Below are 24,177 nucleotides of genomic sequence, written 5' to 3' on the forward strand. Positions count from 1 at the left end.
ACCTGGGAGATGGAGATAGCAGAGCAGGGATTTGAATGCCTTAGTATGTTCAGTTCTTTTTTTTAGGTACCCAACTCTCCGCAGCAATTTACAGGGAGCCTGGGTGCCTAACACAGGGCCGTTCATTCCACTTGGTGGCAGAGGGCCTAAAGTTAAGCACTGCTAAGCATACTGTTTGGGGTTTGGCCCCTAGTCTTTAGGGTGGCTGCTGGTGTTGTAAGGATGCTACTGAAGATACATGATTTTGTTTTTTGTTCCCCCTCTTAAAGGTGAATGGTTATCCAACACTGTTGCTTTTCCGAGGAGGGAAGAAAGTCAGTGAACACAATGGAGCCAGAGATCTTGAAACACTGCATAAGTTTGTTTTGCGTCAGGCAAGGGATGAATTGTAAAACACACATGGATACTTCTGCCCTGACTGTTCTTGTACAGTAATGGGGAGAGTTAAATCAAGTTAATGCTATTGATTTTCAAATGGTGGGATTGGTTTTTTGTTGTTTTTGAAAACTGAATGTACTGACTTGTGGTATCTTCCTTGTGTGTGTGTTTTAAAGCCACGCTGTACTGACTTTTCCATTGTTTGTTAAGGAAAACTGGTAACAAGTAGTTACTGTGCAAATTGAGTATTTTCAGCATCAGTATTTCTACCTTCCCCTGTTGAGATATAAATGGTTTCCTTTGAGCCTAAAATAGATGAGGAAAATCAAGTTAAGGGACTGGGTAAACTATTTTTGTCTTCAGGTTGAATTTGGGTAAAGGCTTGCTACCAAAGTACAGCTTACAAAGTGTCCACCATTACTAGAAAGGTGCAAGCCACAGCTCTGCTAATAAATGTTGCCTTTTTCAACTGAAGCTAAAAACTATGTCTTAATATAGCAGCTGGTCAAGAAATGGGAGGTTGAAAAAGAAAAAACACACCCCTTTGGAAGATACCAGGCACCTACTAGCTGCTTGTTTCCTGTTAATATTTCTTTAGTTATGGGAGGCCCTAGCCATAGTGGTACTTTTACTATGTGCCTGAATATTACTGATGCCATAGCAGATGGGGGATTTTATAACAGTTCATACAAGACATTTCTCTTCAATACGAGAGGAGAGGACGCTATCATAACAACCACTTAATTATTTTCCAAGAGATGTCTACCTCTTTAACACATTTAGGAATAACTGGTTGCAAACAATTTTCTGTACCATATTTCTCTTGCCCCAGTTTACTGCTAGAACCACTCATCTGACTTAAGCAGCAGGAGCAGATGAACTCATGGTTTATTTAATAAGCAGACTGATACTTCAAAAGTGTTTCTTGTTCCTTAAAATGGAAGCAAAACTCTTCTACAATACCAGTTCAGTTCCTCTTGAGCGCTTCCAAATGTTCCTGTTGCTACCTTTGAATGGGAGGACTATACGCTTCGTTGCCTTGAACGATGACCTGATTGTGTGAGGTGTTCTAATACATTAAAGCCAAAGAATTTACAATGCAGCTACCGTTAATGTAGTTGTATCTTTTCTTCTAAGGGGCTAAATTCTGCCCACATTCATGCATCAAAATTCATCGTCATCTCTGGGAATTACATATGTCAACACTTTGCTCTAAGTCAAGCTGTTGTTTTGTGTCCATATGTAATAGTAAAAATTATCTTTACATCAGTAACTTACTCCTTCTGGCAAGGATCACAGGTTCTGTTCAAACTAAAAATGATGTGTAAGCATGGAAAGTGTACAATGAGGGCTAAATAGTGTCTGGCAGATGTATTAGATAAAATGTGTATACATCTGCCTTAAAGGAAGCCTTTATTAATGTTTTTTAAAACTGTTGTGAAGCACAATCTCATGAGTAGCAGCCCAAGCGTTGGCTCATGAGTTTCTTGTATAAAATCATAGTACAATTGTTTACACTGAGACTTTCTAAATAAAAACTTTTTTTTAAAAAGCCCAGTCTTTCTATAAATGTTACAGCACAAGGATGACAACTGCAATAAATTATAGCTTATATTTACAAGAAGCCTTTTTAAATGCAAGAGTTAGAGGTAAGTGTATTTAATACAAGTTTTAACATTGATCAAAACATTCATTGTTACTATTAATGTTGGGAATAAAACTAGTCTATTAGAAGCTATGGCTAAAATGTGAATATATCCTTTAAACCAACTTCTTAAATGCAATTTCCTTTTTGGCCAGATAGTTTTACATTAACTGCATATCCACTCTCCAGCACAGGAGCTGCTTCTAAATTTATGTATAAACTTACAGTTGTAGAACTGTCCTGATTGCAGCCTCCTCTGGGGTGGTACAGTTTAGGAGCAAAGAATGTTTTGGACTAAAACAGAACAGGCTTAGTCGATGCATCTTGCAGGAGTTATAGAATCTAAACAAGGTGGGAAGCTGCTCAAGAACAAATTTAGAAATTCACTGCCTAGTTGGAACATTCATCTCAAAACACCAGGTAGGGAGTGGCTTTCTCCTTATGGAACTAATACATGGTGCAGTTAAATATCTAGTCAAGTCTATGGTTCAGCATATGTGTTTGGAGAATGCAGAGGGTCAAAGGCTTGCTTTGGCACAACTGAAGATGCTCTTTATCAAGTTGGCCTCTGGAAGAAACCACTCATATTGATGTAGCAACTATATTCTTGAAACAGAAGGCACTTCCTAACATAAAATGCATGATAGTAAGGTATTAAAATCATTCATTTCTATATTTTACTACTACAGCTTTGCTTTTTGTCTACAGGAGACACTTTTTCAAGGCTTACATGTAGCAAGTGCTGGTTTGGTAAAACTGAATTGCAGACTGACCAACTGACAAGGTCAAGCTCCTGTTTTAAGTTTCTGCTACTCTCAGGGGACTTTAATACCATACAGAGAATGATTGACGCTAACAAAATTTGTCAGGACGGATTTCTTTTTTTGCAAGCCTTGCAGATCAGAAAGACTGCCATGCTGTACATCCATTTTTTTTAAAAAAAATCCAGCACCTGTTCCCATTACAAAGTGAGTGCATGTCAATGAAGATGTATCCTGCTGTTTCCCCTAATAAGGCGCACACATTGTGTTTTGGAAGTCTGCTTCATCTCGACTTTCTCCAAGGTCAGGTAGGTATAATCTAGAAGTTCATGGTAGAATTGCACAGTAGGTCTGGGTGAAGAATGTTTGTGTGTCAGTGACACCCACACGCTCTTACTACCATATTCCTATATTTTTTCAAAATAACGTTGGAGTTATCATCAAAGTAAAGAACGGATATGGCATTTAGTTTGGTAGGTGCACAACAGGGTTTGGGAACGTATTCAGGATTCATAAGATGAACCTGTTTCAAAAAAGAAAACAGTTTGATTGTACCAACTAATCTGATCTCCAACTTCAATTGTAGTTTAGCACAAGTCTTTCTATATACTCACCAAAGTTTGTACAATGGCATGATTGGTGGCATTCATGTGTGCATTGAGTGGGAAAGAGCATTCTCCATCACAGTAGTTTGCTGCATAGCCTTTTGGTGCAATTATCCAATCCTTTGTTAGGAAATAAAAAGAAAATATTTCAGTGGAATTAAAGTTGCCTGTTTGATTTTTGTAACAGATGGCATATAGGGGTAACAATACACAATTAGGCCTGTTGTCTGAGTTTTGTCAAAATTGTGATAAAGTGTCAGCTTTGCATGGAAAACATTATTTTGATCAAAAACTAAAATTTGGATTAAAAAATGGCACCACAGTGCCTTACACTTTCACTCTTGGGGTTGGGCTCTCTAGGTGGGACTGCATCTCCCATGATATACAAAAGCCAGGGACTCTGATGCTACACTCCCTGTACTCACCAAAAGGGCTAAAAATGTATCTAGGGAGATTTAGTCCTTCCAGAGAGCATCCATAGAGAATGGGAGCATAGGGCACCCATTAGCCACTGCGGTGCCGTTTTTAATTTAAATTTGTCCATGGAAAACTTCCCACAAGAGTCTGAGTTTTCTTTGAAGTACTGCACACACAAAAAAAGTTCTCACCACTTCTATAATCTGGTTGAAAATTCTGAGAGCCCTGATACACTACAGAAGAGAAGGTAATATATTTGGCATTTGAAATGGTAGCATATAATTTGAGTGCTGTAGGAAAAAAACAAAACAAAAAAACCTTATTTTTCTCACCCTTGAAGAAACATGACTGAAGTACAGAATTACCGCTTCCTACCTATATCCTATTTGCTTAAGATGTTAACATTGTACATTAAGTACACACACCAATGCTATCTTTTGTTCAACATTCTGGAATGCTGCATTTAAAATGAACGTCATCACCTGTCACCAAATTTTAATGCACATAGTATGACTTTCCTGATGCACGTGTTTAAATTCAAGTTGTGAGATTGTTTCCCCAGCAACTAGCTGTTCCAAATCACTGTATCTTCAACTAAAGTAGATATTAATACTTATTTAAAAGGACAGTTACAGGTACTGTGGAAGCTACCTGTTATAAATTTGATTGTTGGGTGCTGAATTGCCAAACATACAATTTGAATTAAACCTTGGGCTCAAGAATAAAAATAGTGATGCCATCGTACGTGTTACCTCTTTGAGTAATTACTTGTAGATGGTTTCAGAGTAACAGCCGTGTTAGTCTGTATTCGCAAAAAGAAAAGGAGTACTTGTGGCACCTTAGAGACTAACCAATTTATTTGAGCATGAGCTTTCGTGAGCTACAGCTCACTTCATGAAGTGAGCTGTAGCTCACGAAAGCTCATGCTCAAATAAATTGGTTAGTCTCTAAGGTGCCACAAGTACTCCTTTTCTTTTTACTTGTAGATGTTAACCACTGGCACATGCTTGATCATCATCTTTTAGACATAGCCATGGGTAGGGCTTGATTAAGGTATATAGCATTAACTCCCATCATGTGAAGAAACCAAAAGCTTTCTTTGTGAAAAGCAAGCATCTAGCCCTCATGCTTGTGAAGAGAAACTTAAAAACCATGACCTAAGTATAACAGGTGCCGTGGGAGAAGCAGCAGCCTCCATGAGCCAGTGAAGAAGCTACCTGACCTACATTCCCCCATAACTCTGAGTATTCAATCTGGTGGGAGGAGAACGAGCTTGAAGGCCCTGCTGCACTCAGCTCATCTGCCTTCCCTTGCCACCCTAGGGTCTGCTTCAGCTCCACAGATCAGATTGAAGGGGAAAGGAGTGGGTCTCGTACCACCCACCCATAATGCTTCATTTACAATGTCACTCTTGGTAACTCTGTTCTTCATATTATAATCCCCCTCCTCAGCTGGTTTCGAGCAGCAGTGAAAGTTAACACTGACCTTTAAAACATCATGGGGTATGGGTTAACAGGACAGTGAGATGAGTTTGAGCAGTTCACACCTCCCAGAGCTACTGTTTCAGGTTGGCTGCAGACTCAGTATATTGGTTACATGCAGGTCCTATGCTGATGGTTTTCTGACAACTTTTACTTTTTTTAAAAAAGGGACTCTGAACAGGATGGCAGCCTCCAGAAGTAGTTCTGGGTTGTGATCCATTTGAATTTAAGCCTTGGCTACATCTTAGTAAATTGGCCAGCTTCCAGGGTGACGCAGTGCCGGTTGTAGAACTATGCTGGAATTGTGTGCAAGCTACACAATACCCCCCTTCTGTGCTCCCAGGATGAGTACACTTGTGTATGGGGTCAGAAAGGTTTGAACTGAATTATAGTCTCAAAGATTTTAGCTATCACCAACTAGCCCTTGATTTACATTAATTCTTTATCTCTGTTACAAAAGTGCTCCAAAATTTCAAACAGATGAGAAAAATCTATGAAAAAAAATAATTCTTTGAAAGGGTTCCAGTTTGACATTTTGTGGCCCAGGAACAGCCCTGCTCACAAAAACTTAGTGGTTTAAAAAACAATTTTAGATCAATCAATTTAGTGAACACACTTTATATCCGGTTTAAACCAAACTGGTAGTTGCACTAGTTTAACTAAAATCAGTTTTTCTATGTGCACACTGGGTCTCAGACTGGATCTACAGGCCTCATTACTATCCTGCTGTCCAGCAATAGGGCTGCATAATACAATACCATGTGAAATATTAAATATCTTAAGATACACCAAACTCCCTTGGGGATCTATCGAATCCCAAAGCTCTCAATATTTGATCTCCCCAATGACTAGTTTTAATGTGGTGGCACAAGGGTCATTTTGAAGCGTGCCAGTAGTGTCTACTGGAATTACCATACCATTGTTTAGATAATATTTCATAATAAGTGTCTAGCTTACTCAGAGAGAAACATCACACACCTGCCATCCCAAATCTTGGAAGCTAACGAAAAGTTCATGCTTTCGGCAAGCTGTTTTTAGGTCACTGCTGTTGTAATCTGTCAGGAGAAAGAAAACAACCCACTTAAAGGTAAAACTTAGGCAATCGTAGCACCATTCTAAAGAGCTACTGGATACATTTTTCCTTGCCCTAAGTGCCGAATTGTGAGAGGTGATGAACACCCTCAACAAATGAGGAGAAGAAATTAACAGAATTGGACTGGGCTTTTCAAAGGAGTGAAGCACTCAACTCTGACTAAATCGGGATCTGGGTGCCTAACTCCTTTAGCCTCAATTGAAAATCTCAGCCGTGTTTCCAAATTCTCTTGACCCTGTGAAACACTTTTGATAAGTATCTGTTCCTACTCGTAAACACAGCACTTGGTAAGCACCTGTTTTGTGCTACCTTCTCATTAGAGCCTCTGGTTAGCAGATATGTTCATGCAGTTTATAGAATGCTTCAAAAAATATTCAAGATCACACAGTAGTTGTATCCATTATGATTTTTATAAGTGTCAATCACAACTTCTAATAGATCAATATTTGCTTTGCATATCCAGGATCGCTAAGCCATGAGACAGCAGTTCTCTGTCTTTGAAGAAATACACTACAGCTAGCAGCAGAGACAAGTTTTCCTCCTCCCCACTGTGTGTCTAAACCCAGTCTTGATAGAGAGCACCTCTTCGACTTAAATAGTTTACTCCCCATCTCACCTTTGGTCTGAAAATAACTGTCCCAGCTATGGGATTCAGCCTACTCCCGAAACCTCACAATGCTCTTGTTCGGTGTCATCTAGGCTGTAAATGACATAGTATTTAAAGAACGTAATATTAAAGTTCTAATTGCTAATATAAATTGCAGCTGCAGAGTGGCTGAGTAGCTGTGACACTGATCTTAGTGGCTACCTACAGGAGGCTCAAAATGATTCTACAAAATGCAGGTTTTAATTTCCAGTGGAGTTTCACGATTTATATTTTGTAGGACATGCTTTTCAGCATGTGAACGCCTGGAACTGCAGCTCAAAAGAGAATGGAAGAGTCAAGCCCTGACCGAGAGGCCTTTCTCTTCCAGCTTGCCAGCACAAATCCAGCCTTGGTTGGAAGCAACTGAAAACCACCAACCTCTGACGGCTGTTTGGCCCTACTGTTTGGCATCCATACCCCAGAAACCAACTTCACAACTAGAAATCTCAGCAATGACGAAAGCCAGAATGGGCCATGGAAACTGAACTAACCTTTCCATGTAAGGTTGGGACACTTTATTGCTGCCCCAGTTACCTGGAGAGACAGAGCACTTCAGGTTCCAGCCCTGCCCAGGCAGCAACATGGCTAACTCATGCATTTATTTTTTAATGAAAATGACACAGTACTGAGCTGCTACTGCTTTCTCCTGTGGCTACATGCAGCTTGTTGCCAGGGACAGATAAGGATAAAAAATGCAGTACTATTTTCATTCTCTTACAACAGTAGCACCTAGAGGCCCCAGCACAACAGCCCTGGTCTGAGCTAGCACTGTACGATATTATAAGCTCGTTGGAACAGCCACTAAGCTAGGGCAGGGAAAATTTTCCCCCTTTTACAGATGAGAAACTTGCAAAAAGAAACTGGGGGTAAAATTTTCAAAAGTTACTTAAGTCCTATTAACTTTCAATAAGACTTAGACTCCTAACTGCTTAAGTCATTTTTGACAATGGGCCTTACAATAATATCTTCAAAAGCACCTAAGTGACGTGCCCAAGGTCACAGATTCAAACTGTGGCAGACCCAGAATTTGAAACGGCTTCTGAATACCAGTCCACTAACGCTGTCTGAAAGGCGAATGCAGCTTTCCATGCACAACAGCTGGGATAGAAAAATATTTTTAGTTACTGTTTCCTTGGCTCTGAAGAAGTTTTAAAAACTACAAGTGCAAATATTTATTCAAAAGAAAAACTAGAATACTAAAGCACATCCTCGTGACATTAAGGCAACATTGCATCACAACTGTGTCCTGTTAATGCTGAGGTCTCAAAAACCCTACACATCAAAACAAACCTAGCCTCCAAACCACCTAGAGTTGTTTTTAGTTGCAGTTTGGGTTTTAACTTCAACGATTATATTTCAGACATTCAATAGTTTCACTTCAATCAAAAATGTAATCAAGTTATTAGAGTCCACTAACTGGCTTCTGTAGAATAAATATACTCTATTTCAGCAACACTTTACAGTGAAGACTGAGGTGGCGTTTCTATACAAGTCTCCTCTTTTCAAATCAGACAGACTCACTAGAAATAATCCATTTATGATGAAGCCTTCCTAGAGCAAACTCCTCATCACAAAATGGTTTTGAGTTAACACATCATAAGCGGGAGGGGGGGAGAGGAGGGACTTTAAGATGATGTTGGTGCTCAGCATTAGTCTTCAATGAGAAATAATAAGCTCTTTGCTTAGGAAAAATTTGCAGGGCTTCTGCTGGTTACAAAAGAGCAGGTGAAGGCAGTCATTTTTGTGACATTTGTGTGTGGAGAGAAATGAAAACATATTCTTGCCTTTTGTCAAAAGTAGAGAGAAGATGGGCCTGAATCAAATGTAAAAAGGTGGAGGTCAGGAAGAGTGAGAGACTATGAATTAGAACAAAGGCAGAGTTCAGGCAAGAGGAGGGCAGAAGCAAGAAATGCCAAATAAAACAATTTTGATGAAGCACAGGCCATCCTGAATTTTCTCTCTTACTGGATGAGGTCGTCACCACATGATGCCTCACTTACTGTTTATAAACCTATGTCACTCTACAATGACCAATAATGCATGTTATCTGATCCATATCCCTGAAACAACAACCCCCTGACTGCAAACACAAATTGTCCTATCTTCCTTCCTTTTCAAAACCTATTTTCTCTTGATCTCTAACAATGGCTTCTATTCCTGAGCCCACTATCCCCCCCCCCCCCCCACCTAGTTTCTATTTTAAAATATCAGAACATTTAAGATTTGCTTGGTCTGGGATTCACATTTCCATTTGTTTAACTATCATCCCACCTTCCCCAGCCTTCTTACTTTCTCATCTCCATATTTTACGTTTGTCTTATTTGCAAGGTAAGCACTTCAGGGCAGGGATCATTTGTTTTTTATTCTCTTTAAAACAACAAATAAATGATAATACTACATAAAACTAGGGTGACGAGATGTCCCAATTTTTTAGGGACAGTCCCAATATTTGGGGCTTTGTTTTGTACAGGTGCCTATTACCTTCCACCCCCGTACCAATTTCTCCACACTTGCTCTCTGGTCACCCAACGTAAAACTTTTAATAGCTAGCAATTCTCAAATCTATTGTCATTTAATAGTGGCAGTTTAAAGGCAGGATCAGGGGGTTGGAAGCTCTAGACCTATTGAGCGGGTCCTCTTGATAAGAGTACTGTGGATTGGTCCACCCCTCCTTTCTGGGAGCCCTGTAGCAAAAGCACAAGATGTGGAGTCATCAGATTGGGTTCTACTCCCAGCTATGCCTTAAATTTGCTGTGTGACCTGGAGCAAATCACTCAACCTCTGTGCCCCAGTTCCCCATCTGTAAACTGAGGATTCCACCACTTACATAATCTTAGCATGTGGGGTGTTGTGAAGCTTGATGAATGGTTTGTAAAGTGCTCTGAGAGTTTATATGGAACACACAATTGAAATACACAGGAGTGATCTACTCCCCTCTTATGCCCCAGAGTCAAACATTACCAATTGCAGGTGAGAAAGACAGGACCTCATAGGGTAGAGAGAGAGCCACAGGTTTGGATAATTTAGGAAACCTTTAGATAAGTATCTACACATTTGGATGGTTTGCTAAACAGGCCTCCATGCCAGAGTCTTCTCAAACCTTAAAACCCACATAAGTTTGGGGCCCTGCTCTTGCGGGTTCATCTAGGCCCCCTTCGGGTTTAGCGAGTCTGCCCTTGTGGTTTAATAGTTAATGCCAGCTCAGTACTTCCAATGTGCTGTATTTTATCGCTTTGCAAGCTATTCTGTCTCAAACTGAAATTTATGAAGCAATTCGTCATTTAAAAATACCTTCCAAGACAGCACAGTTGAGCAGCAGAGTTGAGGTGGCTTGTTTGCACTGAATGCTCCCTTAGTTCAACCCTAGAGAAGCCAAACACAAAACCAACCTTCTGCGAGCACAGATGTCTCTTTTAAAGCTGGACACTGACATTTTTGTTGTTTAACAAGGAGGGAGTATATAGTCTAACCCTAATGATCTTCCTCCTACAAATACTTATGCACCAATCTTAGATTTCTTATAACTTCTCCCACGTTAAGTGCTGGCAGAGAATATATAAATATTTACCGAGGTTAATCCTTCTAAGAATACTCTGACTGCTCCCAAGGTGCCAGTTCACTGGATTCCACAGGATTATTAATTGCCACTATGCTTCTAAATGGCTTTGACAGAGGTCTCCGGGCCAGCCTCTTTCTCTCAGTGTTTGACTTAGGTGATTTGCCTAGATAAAGCTGGTGTAAACTGATCATGCAGTTAATAATAACCACTTAACATGAAAGCCATCTGCTTGGGTGGGATAAGAAAAGATGACAGGTTTAAGTACACGCGCACATTCACATACACATCAGAAGCAGAGAGGAGGTAGGAGAAGTGCAAGCTGTTCTGACTGTGCAAGGCACTCCAGCTGTAAGGCAGCTTTCTCCATTGCATGGCTCTCTCTCTCACACACAGTCACCTCCAGTCCAACACATGGATGAATGTTATGCTAATGGAAGATTCTGGTGCGAGGCAATCATGTTATTCACAAGATGATACATCTGTGACATCCTGGAAATGTCCGGCCTTATTTGTTGCTTTTATTTAGTGCTGCACTAGGAATTAAGTACAAAATTCAGTTCTCAAACGTGCATGCATTTTTCCTCCCGAAAGTGAAAGGAGCTGTGCGGTTCAGGGGCACTGCACTGGAAATGTGATCCCTGAGGATCTAATGTTCCCCAGAGGGTACCTATCTCATGGATCCTCATAGCCTCTGTGCCTGAAACAGAGGAATCCCAAAAGGGGTGTCACATGGGTTAAATTCAAGGCAGGAACTGTCAGCAATAGCCAGAAAAATCTTGGCACATGCAAAATACTTATTCCTCACCCCCCACAATGCATCCTCTCTTCTGCAAAAGGATAGCACTTGGCCCCAAGCGTAGATTGATGGAGGATCTCATGTCAAAGCAAATACACATCCATGTACATTAGGACTTTCTCCGCATAAATTCAGTTCTGCTTTATAGGTCAGTCATAACAGGTTTATAATACAGGGGAACTAACATTCCTGGGGGAAAAAAACATACTTTTCTTATTCTGTTTAGGTTCTTATACTATACCCATTACCTGGGTGCCTGAGCACTGGGTACTGAATCCTGAACAACATATGAACATCAGAGAAAGCACGTTAAGGCTCCAATCCTGTATTTGACAGCACAGGGGCAGACTGCTGTGCCTGCATGGAGCCCCACTGATTTCAATAGGGCTCAGTGCCAACACAGCCGTGCACGTCATGAACTATCAGTTGCAGGACTGGGGCCTCGAGGAGTCAGAAGCAGGTGACAAAATCATTATGCACTCTGATTGAAACTGACAAGCCCCTTGCTAGTAGTGGGGGTAAGTACAGGAAAAGGTGCAGTCCACTATAAAGACAACAAACCAAACATGTTAAGACTGAGTTGTTGAACGTATCAACTTCACCAGGCCTGACAACTTCTCAGCTTCCTTTTTAAACACAGATCAGAAGTTGCGGTAAGAGGGTGCAGGGAAGCAGAGAAATCAAAGGGGAGAATGAGAAGAGAATCACAAGAGGAAGACAGCAACCCCAAAGACAATACACTACCCTGAAAATGGACAAGAAGGAACAAGCCTAGTAACATGAACTCACCATTACGTCCAGATGTCACAGTGCTTTACAGTGGAGTATCCATAATGCTAGGAGATCTCAGGATAGCAGGAGAGCACAGGATGGAGAGGAAGCCTTGGCTCTGAAATCTCCTGAACTTTGGTCCATTTACACCATAATCTTTTCTTTAAGAATTTAGACCTAATTCAGCAAGGTGCTCAAAACACGTGCCTAACTTTAAGCAGGTGAGTCATTCTAGTGACTTTGGTGGGACTGATCATCTACTTACATCACTAAGGGTATGTCTATACTACGAAATTAGGTCGATATTACAGAAGTAGATTTTTAGAAATCGATTTTATACAGTCATTTGCGTATGTCCACACTAAGCGCATTAAGTCAGTGGGGTGCGTCCTCACTACCATGGCTAGCATTGACTTACAGAGCGGTGGACTGTGGGTAGCTATCCCACAGTTCCCACAGTCTCCGCTGCCCACTGGAATTCTGGGTTAAACTCCCAATGCCTGATGGGGCAAAAACATTGTCGCGGGTGGTTTTGGGTACATGTCGTCAGTTGCTCCTCCCTCCATGAAAGCAATGGCAGACAATCATTTCGTGCCTTTTTTCCATGCGGACGCCATACTGCTTTCAGCAGACGGTGTAGTCGGACTGCTAACCATCGTCATCCACCGCTTCCGCTGCAACTCTGCTCTGCTGCTATTGTCTCAATAGCGAATTTCTCCATGTTGTCTGTCATGGACTCCCGGGTACGTGTGTTCTTCCTCGGGAAATGTGAGAGGTGCTAACCATTGTCCTCCACTGCTTCCGCTGCAACTCTGCTCTCCTGCTCTCATGAATCCACCTCACAGGTTCTCTCATCGTTCTCTATAAATATCTATTCTCATGGCAACCATCATCAGCCACCGCTTCCGCTGCAACTCTGCTCTCCTGCAGACGCCATACCACAGCAAGCATGGAGCCCGCTAAGATCTTCGCGGCAGTTATGAGCATTGTAAACACCTCATGCATTGTCCTGCAGTATGTGCAGTACCAGAACCTGCAAAAGCAGGCAAGGAGGTGACGGCAGCGCGGTGACGAGAGTGATGAGGACATGGACACAGACTTCTCTCAAAGTACGGACCCTGGCAATTTGGCCATCCTGGTGGCAATGGGGCAGGCTCATGCCATGGAACGCCAATTCTGGGCCCGGGAAACAAGCACAGACTGGTGGGACCGCATAGTGTTGTGGGTCTGGGATGATTCCCACTGACTGCGAAACTTTCGCATGCACTTTCATGGAACTTTGTGACTTGCTTTCCCCTGCCCTGAAGCGCAAGAATACCAAGATGAGAGCAGCCCTCACAGTTCACAAGCGAGTGGCAATAGCCCTCCAGAAGCTTGCAACGCCAGACAGCTACCAGGTCAGTCAGAAATCAATTTGGAGTGAGCAAATCTACTGTGGGGGCTGCTGTGATCCAAGTAGCCAACGCAATCACTGAGCTGCTGCTATCAAGGGTAGTGACTCTGGGAAACATGCAGGTCATAGTGGATGGCTTTGCTGCAAGGGGATTCCCTACCTGTGGTGGGGCGATAGACGGAACGCATATCCCTATCTTGGGACCAGACCACTTTGGCAGTCAGTATATAAACAGAAAGGGGTACTTTTCAAAGGTGCTGCAAGCACTGGTGGATCACAAGGGACGTTTCACCGACATCAATATGGGATGGCTGGGAAAGGTACATGACACTCGCATCTTCAGGAACTCCAGTCTGTTTGAACAGCTGTAGGAAGGGACTTACTTCCCAGACCAGAAAATAAGCACTGGGGATGTTGAAATGCCTATAGTTATCCTTGGGCACCCAGCCTGCCTCTTAATGCCATGGCTCATGAAGCCATACACAGGCACCCTGGACAGTGGTCAGGAGCTGTTCAACTATAGGCTGAGCAAGTGCAGAATGGTGGTAGAATGTGCATTTGGATGTTTAAAAGCACGCTGGTGTACTTTACTGACTAGGTTAGACCTCAGAGAAACCAATATTCCCATTGTTATTGCTGCTTGCTGTGTGCTCCACAATCTCTGTGAGAGTAAGGGGGAGACATTTATGGAGGGGTGGGGGGTTGAGGCAAATCGCCTGGCTGTTGATTACGTGCAGCCAGACACCAGGGCGATTAGAAGAGCACAGCAGGATGCACTGCGCATCAGAGAAGCTTTGAAAACCAGTTTCATGACTGGCCAGGCTACGGTGTGACAGTTCTGTTTGTTTCTCCTTGATGAAAACCCGCCCCCTTGGTTCATTCTACTTCCCTGTAAGCCAAGCACCCTCCCTGCTTCAATCACCACTTGCAGAGGCAATAAAGTCATTGTTGTTTCAAAATCATGCATTCTTTATTAATTCATCACACAAATAGGGGGATAACTGCCAAGGTAGCCTGGGACGGGTCTGGGTGAGGAGGCTATGAAGCTTGGGGAGGAGGACGGGCGGTTACACAGGGGCTGCAGCGGCGGTCTGTGTTCCTGCTGCCTTTCCTGCAGCTCCACCAGATGCCAGAGCATATCAGTTTGATCCCCCAGTAGCCTCAGCATTGCATCCTGCCTCCTCTCATCATGCTGCCACCACCTCTCCTCTTGCTCCCACAACCTCTCATCTTGCCCATCCCTCCTGTCCTCGCGTTCATTTTCTGCTTTCCTGAACTCTGCCATTGTTTGCCTCCATGTATTCTGCTGAGCTCTTTCAGTGTGGGAGGACTGCATGAGCTCAGAGAACATTTCATTGCGAGTGCGTTTTTTTTGCCTTCTTATCTGCGCTCGCCTCTGGGACGGAGATGATAGGGGGAGCATTGAAACATTTGCAGCTACGGGAGGAAAAAAAGGGAGAGTAGTATTTAAAAAGACACATTTTAGAGAACAATGGGTAGACTCTTTCACGGTGAACCAAGCTGTTAACATTACATAGCACATGTGCTTTTGGTACAAGGTCGCATTTTGCATCTTATATTGTGGGCCTAATGGTTTGGTGTGAGAGATCACACATGCAGGGTCAGGCAACAGAATTCAGCTTGCAGGCAGCCATGGTAAACCACAGTCTTTCGGCTTCTTCAACCTTCATAACATGTGGGAATGATTTCAAACAGCAGTGCCCTCCTTTCCCATACCAAGAACCCATTGGGTTGGCCATTTAAAAGGAGGGGCTGCGGTTTTCAGGTTAACGTGCAGCACAAACCCAGCTAAACCCCCCACCCACCCAATTCTCTGGGATGATCACTTCACCCTTCCTCCCACCACGTGACTAGTATCAGGGAAGATCCCTGCCAGCCAAACATGAACAAACGTGAATGGGCCTCCCCCACCACCACGTGGCTAAAAAAGGGAATGATTTCTTTTCAGCCACAGGCAAACAGCCCAGCAGGAATGGCCATCTCTGAATGTCCCCTTGATAATGTCTCTGGAGGATTTCCACTACATCCCCAGACACGTTAACAGACTTTTCCAGTAGCTGTACTGGCCATGAATGCATCCCAAGTATTCAGGGCAAATTAATCATTAAACATGCTTGCTTTTAAACCATGTATTATATTTACAAAGATACACTCACCAGAGGTGTCTTCTCTGGTTTCATGGTCCGGGAACCCGCCTTGGGAGAGTTGGGAGGGTATTGGCTCCAGGGTGATAAACAGTTCCTGGCTGTCAGGGAGAAGGGTTTCTCCACTTGCCTGTTGTGTGCTATCCTCCTCCTCCTCGTCCCCAAAATCCTCATCCCTGTTGCGTGAGACTCCCCCCTTGCAGGTGTTCATGGACAGGGGTGGGGTAGTGGTAGGGGCACCCCCTAGAATTGCATGCAGCCCATCATAGAAGCAGCATGTCTGGGGCTCTGACCCGGAGCGGCCATTTGCCTCTTTAGTTTTTTGCTAGGCTTGCCTGAGCTCCTTAATTTTCACGCGGTACTGCTGCGGGTCCCTGTTATAGCCTCTGTCCATCATGCCCTTGGAGATTTTTTCAAATATATTGGCATTTCATCTTTTGGAACGGAGTTCTGCCTCCACGGATTCTTCTCCCCATACAGCAATCAGATCCAGTACTTCCCATTCGGTCCATCCTGGAGCTTTTTTGCGATTCTGGGACTGCATGGTCACTTGTGCTGATGACCGCTGCATGGTCACCTCTCCTGATGAGCTCACCACTCTGGCCAAACAGGAAATGAAATTCAAAAGTTCCTGTGCTTTTCCTGTCTACCTGGCTAGTGCATCTGAGTTGAAAGTGCTGTCCAGAGCAGACACAATGGAGCACTCTAGGATAGCTCCCGGAGGCCAATACTGTTGAATTGCATCCGCACTACCCCAAATTCGACTCAGCAATGTCGATTTCAGCGCTAATACCCTTGTCGGGGAGGAGTATAGAAATAGATTTTAAGAGCCCTTTAAGTCGACAAAAATGGCTTCGTCATGTGGATGGGTGCAGGTTTAAATCGATCTAACGCTGCAAAATTTGACCTAAACTCGTAGTGTAGACCAGGGCTAAGACTCCTCACCTGCTTAAAGTTAGACATGTAAGTAAGTGTTTGGTGAACCAGAGGCCTTAGTTTGGTGAACTAACTATTCTGTTCTCCTCACAAGCCTAATGAGGTTCAATACTCTTGAGAGCCACTAGAGTTTAACCGGCTGGGATGGTAACCCTCAAAGTTTGATATAGCACCTAGGGTAACAGCCAGGGCTACATTCTCCTTCAATACCCATGGGAATTCTCCCAGTCTCATTGTATGTCAGTACATGAGGAAAGTGCAGAGGCATGATTACAAAGATTTTTTTTTAAAACCATAGCTTTTAAACCTTTCACTATTAATCATGGACCAAACCATAAAGCACTCCCTGTTTAGTCATTAGATTCCATCATTTTAACACAGGCTATTAAATCAACCCTGGATTAGGGACAACTAGACTAACAGTAAAACACAGAGAATGCACTGGCTAATTTCTCTCTTTCTTTCTCAAATAAGCCAACCAACATCTCAGTTTTAATTTTCTCCTTTTTTTAAAAATCCACAAAAGTTCAACATTACCTTGTTGACTAGTAGTGTGCCAAACCCCAGGTTTTAAATTAAAGTTGGCTTTGAGCTAAAGTGCTCAAAAAAACACTTGAAACCACAAAATGACTAGTTATTTTTTTCCTTTTGTCATTTTATAATCTGAGTGGTTATAGTCAGAAAAGTGATTATGTAAAAACATCCCCCTTTTGCCCAATATATCTGCTCCCTCTGGGGATTTGAATCGTATCTTCTGATTTAAAAGTAGTAAAAACTTGTTTTTGTCAACCAGCTCTGCAGAGTTAATGGAAGTGAAAGTGGAGTCTTATTCTGCCTCAAATGTCATCAGCACAAAATATCAGCCAATTTCCAATTCTAGAATGAGACTCTGCACTTAACATTTTAAATGTGCTGTACAAACATTAACAGTCTTCACCTCATCATTGAGAGGGAATGAAACACCGGGCTCTGTCTGAATATATTAATTATACACTTTGTGCTAAATGGCTCTTGAGAGAGTGACCCCAGAGAGAAAATTCTTGGATTCACACACACACACTCCCCCTCCATCCCTCCAGAGCACTAACATCAGATGGGCTGGAGGCAGCTGGCTGAGAACGTTCTCACCTTCTGATATAAAGCTTTCATTGTACCTAATCTGTGTTCCTGTAAGTAAGCTTTCAGTCATGTTAGCTCAGCTTTTCACAGCAATTAGGCTTTGTTTAGGATTTATCTCATTATCTGTATAAACATTGCTTTTATTTAAGTAACTGGAATTGGCAGAGCACATTATTACATAGGGGATGCTTACAGTCTGGGGTGGGTGGGGGTTGCTCTATGAGAAGGAAACTGGCTTTTGACATTAAGGGAGGCAGAAGCATGAGTGCACAGGCAAGGGAATTGCAATGCCCTTCCTCAAACAATGCAGCTGCAAACCTATGGATTCCCCCACAGCCTACAGACGTCCCAATTCTTCTACCAGCCTGCAAAGAAAACACCTAGTCTATGAGGAAATCCCTGTCTGATTGTCTGAAGTGGAAGAATAGGGGAAAGAAGCCAATCAGAGCTCCTGCTCATGCTGATGGATAGCCTAATTGTCATTAATAGTCATGATAATGGCTACAACCCTATTGCAGGTCACCTTTTAATAAGGGTGCACATGCTTTTAGGTTTCTAAAAGTTAATGTAGCATGTGGGTTCATCCAAGCAACTGGCCACAAGTTACTGGGCTCAATACAGGGTAACTGGCTAAAATGTAATGGCCTGTGATATTCAGGAGCAGATGAGCTAGTGGCCCCTTCTGGCCTTAAACTCCATTAATCTATGAATCACATTTTAAGCACAAATTCAAAACCCAGTCTAGCTGTTACAGCAGAACAGGGAGTATATGGACATTTCTAAATCACTATCGTGTGTGCATGGTTGTCTCCTAGGATCCCACTGACTGACATTAGTTACGTTTCAATAATATTCACGTTTTTTTATGAAGATAAATGGATCTGCTGTGAGTTTATTTTGGAGTACAGTAAAAAAAAGCTAAGGAGTTTACTGTGAAAGAAGGGGGCAGTATAAGCAAAATAATAAATCTCAGTTGCTCCAGAAATGTTACATTTTGATCAGGGAACAAAAGAGATGCTCAGTAATTTCACCAAAAATATATCCCAAAAAGGAAGGACTTTCAGCTTTATGATACGATGCAGAGCTGATTGGAAAACAAAAGATATTTCCACAATTTTCATCCAAATTTTAGAATTTTCCAACCAGCTTCAATGAGACAGCAAATGCTTTTCTCTTAAGCCTGTTCTTCAACCATTCCTATGTGGCTTATGACTCATGCCAGTTAAGGGGTAGGCAAGACTGAATGTGTGTTCTATGATGTTCAAGCTAGACTTTTTTAAAATGAACAAAATACCATTAACTGATGGAAAGATGGGGATATATTGCAAAATTTAAAAAATAAAAAGTCAGCACTGGGGATAAGATGCCTGAGATCAAATTTAAATCTATCAGCTCTGCCTTTGTATCATTGAGCAGCTCTAACAAAAGTTTAAAAGGCACACTCCATCCCTCCATGCGCACCATTCATTTTCACACTGAGAAACCTAGCAGCATGTTGCCTTGAAGTCTAGCCTAATAATGTGATTCTTAGGGTAAAAACGGCATTATGCTACTGTGCTTTTTCTGAATCAAAGAAGAGAAGCCATCACCACTTCTTAGTCAGGCCTGGACTAAAAATGCGCACTACATGTAAATGTTAGTGTTTCAGTACTTAGAGATGTTTGTTAAATACCTGATATTTCATACCAGCAGCATACTTCTAGGCAAATGTTACTCTGCAGCAGATCACTGGTCCAAAGGATCTGAGGTGAAATCGTGGCCTCATTGAAATCAATGGCACTAATTTAAATGAGGCCAGGATTTTACCCATGGACTTAGGAAGTCCCTAGTAAAAGCAAATTTCACCAGTACCAGGTTTACCTTGGCGCCATGGTGCCAGGCCCAGGCTGCAAAGGGGCCTCAGCCCAGCCTGCTCTGCTTGGGCTGCAGTAAGGCCCTGCTAGCCGTTCTTAACCCCCAGCCCACCGCTCTCTGCTGCGGGAGCAGAAGCTTGGTCCTGCCGGCTCCTGGGGCTCCTGCTGCAGGGCAGGCTCCGCCTGCACCCACCGGCAGCCAAGCTCCCCCATCCCCGCCTCTTCCCCCAAGTGCGCTGCATTCCCGCCCCTCCCCCTCCCAGCACTTCCTCTGCCGCCAAACAGCTGTTTGCCGGCACGAGGAAAGAGGAGGAGCAGGACTGCAGTGCACTCGGGGGAGGAGGTGGAGAAGAGGTGGGGGCAGGGCCTTGGGGAAGAGGGTAGAATTGGGGCAGGGTGGAGCTAAGGCAGGGCCACCGCACTCCCCTACACATACCCCCTCCAGCCCCCTGCCGTGAGCTGCTCGGGGCTGGGAGCACCCCCATGACCCCAGCCCACACCCCCAGCCTCCTGCCCTGACTTCTGCACCCCCTTCACACACCCCCATGACCCCAGCCCTGACTCCTGCACCCCCACACATACCCAGCCCCCCACACTCACACCCTGACTCCTGCATCCCCCCCATAACACCCTCCACACCTTGAGCACCAAAAGGGAGCTCCTGCACCTCCCCACACACACACATTCCCACCTGCACCCCTCGCACCAAACAGGAGCTGACCCAGGTAAGCACTCCACACCCAACCTCCTGCCCCAGCCCTGACCCCCTTCCTGCATCCTAACTCCCGGCCAGACCCTGCACCCCAACCCCCAGCCCTGACTCCTGTACCCCCTCACAGCCCCCCAGCCACCTGACCTCCCTGACTCCTGCACCCTCCTCACACACTCCCAGTCCTGACTCCTAAACCCCCTCACACACTCCCAGCCCCCTGCCCTCTCTGACTCCTGTACCCCCTCACACACACACAGCCCTGACTCCTGCACTCCCTCACACCTCCCCAGCCACCTGACCTCCCTTACTCCTGCACCCCCCTCACACACTCCCAGTCCTGACTCCTAAACCCCCTCACACACTCCCAGCCCCCTGCCCTCTCTGACTCCTGTACCCCCTCACACACACACAGCCCTGACTCCTGCACTCCCTCACACCTCCCCAGCCACCTGACCTCCCTGACTCCTGCACCCTCCTCACACACTCCCAGTCCTGACTCCTAAACCCCCTCACACACTCCCAGCCCTGACTCCTGTAGCCCCCTCACATGCCCCCAGTCCCCTACCCTCCCTGACTCCTGCTCATCCCCACCTGCACCCCCCACACCAAATGGGAGCTGCCCCAGGTAAGCGCTCCTCACCCCAACCTCGTGCCCCAACCCTGAGCCCCCTCCCTTACCCTAACTCCTGGCCAGACCCTGCACCTCAACCTACTCCTGCACCCTAACTCTCTCCCAGACCCTGCACCCCCAGCCCTGAGCCCCCTCCCACACCCTAAGTCCTGGCCAGACCCTGCACCCCAATGTTTTTTTACATTATTTTTATAAAGCGCTCTTATCCAAAGTGCTTTACAACAGTTCGCTAACAGTACAAACAATATTTGGAAAGATCATTAAGCGGTCCGCTGAGACCCCCAGCAATTTTCAAGTGGTCTGTGGAAACATCAGTTAGACTACAAGAACAATCAAGGTACCTCACTTTATTTTCATTTACTTGCTATAACTTATAGGAGGAGGATAAAGAAAAAAAGAATGAAAAACAGGAGCAGGGGAGGAGATAAGAGAGAATGTTCTTTTTCTTGGCTGGGTCCCAAGGAAGGGCCCCAAAAATGAAACTGAGCACAGGCCCCACTAACTCTAAATCCACCACTGGGGCTGACTCCTCCCCCACAGCTCCCCATGTTGCAGCCAGGGGCTGACCCCCCCACTCCCTGAGCTCCGCATGCCACTGCCAGGACAGGGGCTGACCCCTCCTTCACCCCAGCTTCCCATACCACTGCCAGGAGCTGGGGCTGACACCCTCCCCACACTGCTGCCAGGGGCTGGGGGTGGCACCTAACCCCCCCAAGCTCAATTCTGGCTGTGGCTAAACCCCCCCAAGCCCTGCTGCCTGACACCTCGCCTCATCACCACCCCCACCACACATGTTCCTCCACGCCAGGGCGGCGCACCAGATTTTTTTGGTAAACTGGGCATTTGTTCATTTGCTCTTGCCAACTGGTCAGTCGGCAAGAGCAAACGGGATAAATGCCCGTTTTTGTCAAAAAAGTCAGGATGACCAGGACAGAGCTTAAAAGAACTGTCCCAGCCAAACAGGGATGTATGGTCACCCTATCTCCAGGCAAGTGGGTCCTGAGGGAGTCCGACCAGGGCAGGGGCAGACCCTGGCTAATCGTGCCACTCCCGAGAGGCTGGAGTGATTCCCCACCCTGGCACTGGACCGGCCCCTGGCCACACTGCCAGCTCAGCCTGGCAGACGCCGTCACCTTCCAGCAGGGCCGGTGAGTATGGCCAGGGGGCAGAGTGTAAGGGAGTGGATCTCTGGAGGTGTGTGGGGGGGGGGCTCTTGGAAGGCAGTGGGGGAGGTCTATGTGTTGGGATGCTGGCTAGCGGGGGGTCTGAGTGGAGTGCTATGTAGTTGTGGTGGTGGACTGTGGGGAAGTGCATTGGGCAGTAGTGGTGCGGCTATGCGGGAGGTATTGGGTAGGGTTGGTGGTGTGCAGACCGCCATGCATTTGTGGTGGAGGGTGTGTGTGTAGGGGCTGCTGGGCATAGCAGTTCCAGGGGATGCTGGGCATAGGGATTTGGGGGTGGGGGTGGCATGGCATGGGCCCACCCCCGAGGGGAAGGGGCATGCTGACAGCACAGGGCTGGGCAGGCCAATGTGCGTCTAGCAACTGACAGTTTGCATACAGTGCCCTTGCTCTGGGCTGGGTGGAGCGGGGCCGACCCTGCCATGCTATGCCACATTGCCCCTGGCTGGCCCCTTGCTCTGGGGACTGACCTCTCTACACCATGCTCCTTTGCTCCCATGGGGGCCCACAAATATGTTTGGTGCCGGGTTCACAAAAGGTTAATCCGGCCCTGAATGTTACATGAACATTCCCCTCTCAGGCCCTTGTAAATGTAGTGTGCTCCTCTGTGCTTATTTTATTTTGGCCATGCTCTTTTTGTGCTTTTTCACATATCAAAGCAAATGAAAGATCTTAGAAGAGAAAAGATGTCTGATCTCCAGAGAAAATAGATGTTGCAAAATTACCTGTAATACTAGATACCCTGGAAACATCTTGAGCCTGAGTGGAGCGGTTTCGATTCTGCTGCCTGCGCCTGCTTGTGGCTGACCTAGTGGTCCGAACATGAACCTCACTCACTTTGAAAAAGGCCACCATGAAAGGCTGCTTGTCATAAGGGCCATTTCGGCCTATCAGGCCTGCTGCTCTAGGGTTTATATTGAGACCTTCAAATGGAACAAAAATAAATAAATAAATAAAAAGGTGGGTTAAAAAATCAACACAGTCTTAAATAGTTTTTGCTAGCAACACACACACACAGCTGCTCTCCCACAAGTAGCATTCCCTTTCCCCTTCTTTTCTGTTCTCTCTCCTCCTTTACCCCCTCCACCATAGACTGTTGTCTTCTTCATGATGTTCTCTAACTTGGACTGTGAGCTCTTCAGAGCAGGGACTTTTTGAATTCTTATAGCATCTCTAATGCTATGTATACACATTGGTATATTACACATATATAATTAAATGCCTAAATCTGTTGTAAAATTAGTGATGCCACTTCTGAGCCACCAAGAATAGAGACATTAGGAAGAAAACCCGGGGAAATTTTGAGGGAAAAGAGGCTGGATACCTTTCCCATAAAGAGCTTAGAGTTGGGGAATAGAGTCATATCAGTAGCTCATACAGATAGGTGGACACTAGCATCCCACATTTCTTTTGGCAAAACAGAAACTGGACAGTCTCTGATCTCTTGCTTGAGTTTTATGGAGGAACTCCAAACAGGATGAAGAAAATGGAAAAAAGTGGAAGGCAGACACAATTCCACACCACTCCATGTTGTCCTTCCCTTCTTACATTCTCCTTTGTCTCCTCCTTCCCCATCTTCCATCCTTTTCTTCCACCTTCCCACCACCAACCTCCCTTTTTCCATCTTTCAAAGTTGCCATGGATTGTAAATGTTACTGTTTCTTCTGCAGTTCTCAGTCCCACAGTCTGCAAAGCCATTCTCACACGTGGAATCTGATAAATTGCATCTCAGGGTTAGAGTACGACACTGGGAGACAAACTCATGGGTTTTACCCCCAGTTGTGCTACTGACACTCCATGTCATGCTGGACAAGCTGCATCTGTGCATCAGTTTCTCCGTCTGTAAATTGATTATCATAATACTTCCCTACCCCACAGCACTACTGCAAGGCTTAATTAGGATTTGTAATGTGGATCACAATCCTTCGTGCTTTTCATTCATGTTAGTGAAAATTCTGCTGCTGCTTCTTTCTGGAGGCAATGCTTTTATCAGCAACTGATAGACTGAAGGCAGTGGGTGAAACCGTGGCTTCAT

General features: G+C 44.7%; 2 protein-coding genes across 2 annotated transcripts in view; one reads left to right on the top strand and one right to left on the bottom strand.

Annotated features, from left to right (window-relative positions):
* The window catches only part of TXNDC5 (thioredoxin domain containing 5), a 38,624-nt gene extending 36,694 nt beyond the window's left edge, over positions 1 to 1,930 (top strand). The window contains exon 10 of the mRNA XM_077810663.1: positions 270 to 1,930. Within this exon, the coding sequence (XP_077666789.1) occupies positions 270 to 392 (123 nt within the window). The 3' untranslated portion in view covers positions 393 to 1,930. The remainder of the gene's footprint in view (positions 1 to 269) is intronic.
* Positions 1,931 to 3,157: 1,227 nt separating this feature from the next.
* BMP6 (bone morphogenetic protein 6) overlaps positions 3,158 to 24,177 on the bottom strand; it is a 165,368-nt gene continuing 144,348 nt past the window's right edge. The window contains exons 4-7 of the mRNA XM_077810662.1: positions 22,868 to 23,065; positions 6,266 to 6,342; positions 3,399 to 3,509; positions 3,158 to 3,307 (exon numbers count right to left, since the gene is read on the bottom strand). Coding sequence (XP_077666788.1) covers positions 3,158 to 3,307; positions 3,399 to 3,509; positions 6,266 to 6,342; positions 22,868 to 23,065 — 536 coding nt within the window. The remainder of the gene's footprint in view (positions 3,308 to 3,398; positions 3,510 to 6,265; positions 6,343 to 22,867; positions 23,066 to 24,177) is intronic.

This window comes from Eretmochelys imbricata, chromosome 2 (genome assembly GCF_965152235.1).
Source record: "Eretmochelys imbricata isolate rEreImb1 chromosome 2, rEreImb1.hap1, whole genome shotgun sequence".
NCBI classification, from domain to species: domain Eukaryota; kingdom Metazoa; phylum Chordata; order Testudines; family Cheloniidae; genus Eretmochelys; species Eretmochelys imbricata.